At 50.7% G+C, this 5000-nt stretch overlaps 1 protein-coding gene across 5 annotated transcripts in view; it reads left to right on the top strand.

Moving 5' to 3' along the window:
- Window positions 1-5000, top strand: part of add3a (adducin 3 (gamma) a) — a 75595-nt gene that overhangs the window by 58177 nt on the left and 12418 nt on the right. For all 5 annotated transcript variants that reach the window (XM_084685086.1, XM_084685087.1, XM_084685085.1 and 2 more), the window contains 3 exons: window positions 2823-2972; window positions 3427-3570; window positions 4756-4854. In XM_084685086.1, coding sequence (XP_084541212.1) covers window positions 2823-2972; window positions 3427-3570; window positions 4756-4854 — 393 coding nt within the window. The remainder of the gene's footprint in view (window positions 1-2822; window positions 2973-3426; window positions 3571-4755; window positions 4855-5000) is intronic.

Consider the following 5000-nt stretch of genomic DNA (forward strand, 5'->3'; position numbering starts at 1 on the left):
TTAAAGGGAAAGTTACCTTAAACTTATCCTACAATCAAGATGTCTCACAATAGTAAAGATTTTGGCTCTGGTCAAAAAGAATTACAGTTGAAGACGCTAACTTTAAATTCAAACTGTATTTTTAGTTTTGGTATTTGACCCTGGGCAACAGAGTGCCATGTCATCTTGCTGAAGGCGGAAAGTTCGACGGTCTGTGTTTTTGACTGGCTTCCAGAAGGCTCTGTTAGATGTGGGGTTGTGGTCAGACTCCAGAGTGTGACAGGCAAGACCGCAACAACGCAGCTGCACAGTCGAGGATATAAGCTTTCTCTCTTCTCCTCTTTCCTCCCTCGCTTTCTCTTTTTTTCTTGTTTTCTCTCTCTCTCTCTCTCTCTCTCTCTCTCTCTCTCGCTCTCTCTCTCACTCTCTCTCTCTCTCTCTCTCTCTCTCTCTCTCTCTCTCTCTCTGTCTGTCTGTCTTTCTCTCTCTGGACTCTCAACTCTGTCTCTGTTTCTCTCTCTGTCTCTCTCTCTCCCATTCTCTCACTTTAATGCGATTTATTAACTATTCATCCCTGAAGGCCAGTTATATTTAGTCTCAGAGCTCTGACTGTCATCAACAAACAGTAGAGTAAACAGCGGTCAACAACAATATCAACAACAACTACATCAACAACAACAACAGCAGCAGCAGAGAGGTAGACAGTCAGACAGGGCCTCAGTGTGACACAGGCAGGTCTGACCAGTATTACAGTTCTCATGCTACGAGAGCTCATCTCCTAGTTTGGGGATTTAGCTTTGATTAGTTGTAGTTATGGAGGGATAACATGACCTGAGCCTCCAAACACTGGCTCTATGAGGAGAGCAGAGGAGGGGAGAGTAAAGGTCAAGGAAAATCAAATCAATGTCAACTCCACCTGTACCGACCCCAGATCGTTCCGGATGTTAGCTTCTTGAACCCTGTCTCTCCTGTTGCTGTGGTATGCTCCTGGTTCCTATGACATCACATTCAGACTTCCATTTGAGGAATTTTAATCAATTTAATCAATTTCCTCCTCTAATAAAGAGACATTAGAGCAGGGTTAGGCTCTCCTGAGATCGGAGATGAGGCTCTGTCCTACCTCCAGCCAATCTCCGGCCGCAGGACACTCACACACACACAAACTCTCACACACACACACACTCTCACACACTCTCACACACACACACACACACTCAAATTAGATTTGAGACAACGATACTGTACGTAAACAAAGTATCTCTTTTAAATTAGGTTTGGGACAATGGAGTCTCTTGGAGGTTTAGCCAGTCCTGTGCCGTGTTTCATAAGAAATGGAGTAACTGGGACTGAAGGCTGACACATACACCTCCCTCACACACACTCTCTCTCTCTCTCTCTCTCTCTCTCTCTCTCTCTCTCTCTCTCTCTCTCTCTCTCTCTCTCTCTCTCTCTCTCTCTCTCTCTCACACACACAATCCTCACACAAAAGCCTCAACCCTATTCACACTTGTCTCTCTCTGTCCCTCTCTCCATTTCTCTCTCTCTTTTCCTCTTCCTTTACACCTCCCCCCTCTCTTCTTCTGTGTCACACACACTGTCAGATGAGTTTGGGACAGTGAAGGGGGTTTCAGATGGTCTCTTTCAGGGCCAACGTGACTTAATCCAGACCATGTTCGATCGGCTGGCTATGTGACAGCTGGTGCTAGGTTAGAGTGTGTGTGTGTGTGTGTGTGTGTGTGTGTGCCAGAGACAGATGAGGTATCAGACACGGTTGGCTGGTGCCGTTCACTTTTGTCTGTCAATCGATCAGTATTGTCAATGTCTCTTTCTCTCTCTCTCTCTCTCTCTCTCTCTCTCTCTCTCTCTCTCTCTCTCTCTCTCTCTCTCTCTCTCTCTCTCTCTCTCTCTCGCTCTCTCTCACATACATTTTAAACATACTCTTGCTCTATGTCTCTTTCTCTTTCCCTCTCTCTATCTCTCATCTGGCAGCTAGCAGCCCCCCCCCCACACACACACACACACACATACACACACACATATAACTAAATTGTTAACCCTTTGAGGGACCAGACCAGTCAATGAGTTCCTTGACCACTGATTGGATATCTATGCCATCACAGAGTTAATACAGTTGTCTGGTTGGACATGAGTAGGCATTGATTAGATCTCCATGTAGATTGGTTTGTGTGGGATGGATGGATGAATGGATTGGTGGGTGGATGGATTGGTGCGGAGGGAGATCAGATGGGCAATCTGCCCTGACTGTCTCCATCATAATGAGGTTAGCTTCAGGGACAGGCTGTCCTCTGGCAGGCTGGCTAACAGACTCTTCCGTGCCCACCAACCCAGACCATGTCAGATATCTGCTCTTTCTCTCTCTCTCTCTCTCTCTCTCTCTCTCTCTCTCTCTCTCTCTCTCTCTCTCTCTCTCTCTCTCTCTCTGTCACTCTGTCTGTATCTCTCCCTCTTTCATCAAAGTCACTCTTTCTGTCCCTCCCTCCCTCCCTCAGCCTCCTTCTTCATATCCTTGTACAGCGTCAGACATAATCTGTGTAATCTAATGTACGAGCGGTAACAAGCTCGTCGTCCAGGACACACCAGAGGCCCAATCACACCAACACACTGACCAGGCCCGGCTGATCTGCTCAGCACCCCAGATGAGGAGGAGGGGGATGATGATGATGATGAGTCATTGATTAGGTTGCCTCCTGCTTCCTCAGCAATAGGACTTTCATTCAGTTACAGGATGTGTGTGTGTGTGTGTGTGTGTGTGGGTGGGGGGAGGCACAGCAGTACGCAGTATACAAACTTCCCCGCTCAACCCACCCCTCCCCTCTCCCCAGGTGAAGGTGAACATCATCGGTGATGTCATCGACCAGGGCGCCACCACGCTGAGGATGGACCCGTCTGGCTTCAGCCCCCACGCCGCCATCTACTCCATCAGGCCCGACGCTCGCTGTGTCATCCACGTGCACACGCCCGCCGCCGCCGCCGTGAGTGGGCACCACACCCTGGAAGCGCTCGCTACAATGTTTTATTCTTTTCATTCATATTTTATATATATATATATATATATATATATATATATATATATTTATATATATATATACATTTCCTGTATTCTTCTCTTAAAAAATATTTTGTATAAAGGTTTTGATTTAAAAAAAATATATATATATATATATACATACATTACATTTAGAAGACGCTCTTATCCAGAGCGACTTACAGTAAGTACAGGGACATTCCCGCCCAGGCGAGCAGAGTGAAGTGCCTTGCCCAAGGACAAAATGTCATTTGGCACGGCTGGGAATCGAACTGGCAACCTTCATATTACTAGCCTGATTCCCACAGCTCAGCCACTGATATATTTTATAATTAATCTCTCTCTTTCTCCTCCCTTTTGTCCTCTCTCCCTCCGCCCTTCCCTCGTTCTCCCGGCCCCAGGTCTCCTCGATGAAGTGCGGCCTGCTGCCCATCTCCCAGGAGGCCCTGATCCTGGGGGACGTGTCTTACTTCAACTACCAGGGCAGCCTGGACGACCAGCAGGAGAGGCTGGAGCTGCAGAAGGCCCTCGGACCCTCCGCCAAGGTACCCCTCCTGCCCCCCTCCCCAGGGTCAGACACATCACCTCCCCAGGGTCAGACACACCACCTCCCCAGGGTCAGACACACCACCTCCCCAGGGTCAGACACACCACCTCCCCAGGGTCAGACACACCACCTCCCCAGGGTCAGACACATCACCTCCCCAGGGTCAGACACACCACCTCCCCAGGGTCAGACACACCACCTCCCCAGGGTCAGACACACCACCTCCCCAGGGTCAGACACACCACCTCCCCAGGGTCAGACACATCACCTCCCCAGGGTCGAACACACCACCTCCCCAGGGTCAGACACACCACCTCCCCAGGGTCAGACACATCACCTCCCCAGGGTCAGACACACCACCTCCCCAGGGTCAGACACATCACCTCCCCAGGGTCAGACACACCACCTCCCCAGGGTCAGACACATCACCTCCCCAGGGTCAGACACATCACCTCCCCAGGGTCAGACACATCACCTCCCCAGGGTCAGACACACCACCTCCCCAGGGTCAGACACATCACCTCCCCAGGGTCAGACACACCACCTCCCCAGACACATCACCTCCCCAGGGTCAGACACACCACCTCCCCAGGGTCAGACACATCACCTCCCCAGACACATCACCTCCCCAGGGTCAGACACATCACCTCCCCAGGGTCAGACACATCACCTCCCCAGGGTCAGACACATCACCTCCCCAGACACATCACCTCCCCAGGGTCAGACACACCACCTCCCCAGGGTCAGACACATCACCTCCCCAGACACATCACCTCCCCAGGGTCAGACACACCACCTCCCCAGGGTCAGACACATCACCTCCCCAGGGTCAGACACATCACCTCCCCAGGGTCAGACACATCACCTCCCCAGGGTCAGACACATCACCTCCCCAGACACATCACCTCCCCAGGGTCAGACACATCACCTCCCCAGGGTCAGACACATCACCTCCCCAGACACATCACCTCCCCAGGGTCAGACACATCACCTCCCCAGAGTTAGATACATGCACCACATATAGGGGTAGATATACCCTTTAGGGGGTAGGTACAGTATAAATCAGTATAGTCTCCAGAGATCCCAGGTTCAAATTCCCCTCTGTCCACTGTGTGTCTGTGTGTGTGTGGTGTGTGTGTGTGGTGTGTGTGGTGTGTGTGTGTGGTGTGTGTGTGGTGTACAGGTGCTGGTCCTGAGGAACCATGGAGTGGTGGCCCTGGGAGAGACCATCGAAGAGGCCTTTCACTACATCTACAACGCCCAGTACGCCTGTGAGATCCAGGTACACACACACACACACACACACACTCTCGTCATCCCATGGAAAAGAATACATGATGTACATGTAAATAAGGGAGTGTGAACGTTGAGAGGAAAGTCCCCAGCAACAGTTCCCTTAGGAGTTTGGTGTGGGCAGGGGGGCCTTGT

The sequence above is a fragment of the Hypomesus nipponensis genome, chromosome 21 (genome assembly GCF_054491055.1).
Source record: "Hypomesus nipponensis isolate SF chromosome 21, ASM5449105v1, whole genome shotgun sequence".
In the NCBI taxonomy this organism is placed as follows: Eukaryota; Metazoa; Chordata; class Actinopteri; order Osmeriformes; family Osmeridae; genus Hypomesus; species Hypomesus nipponensis.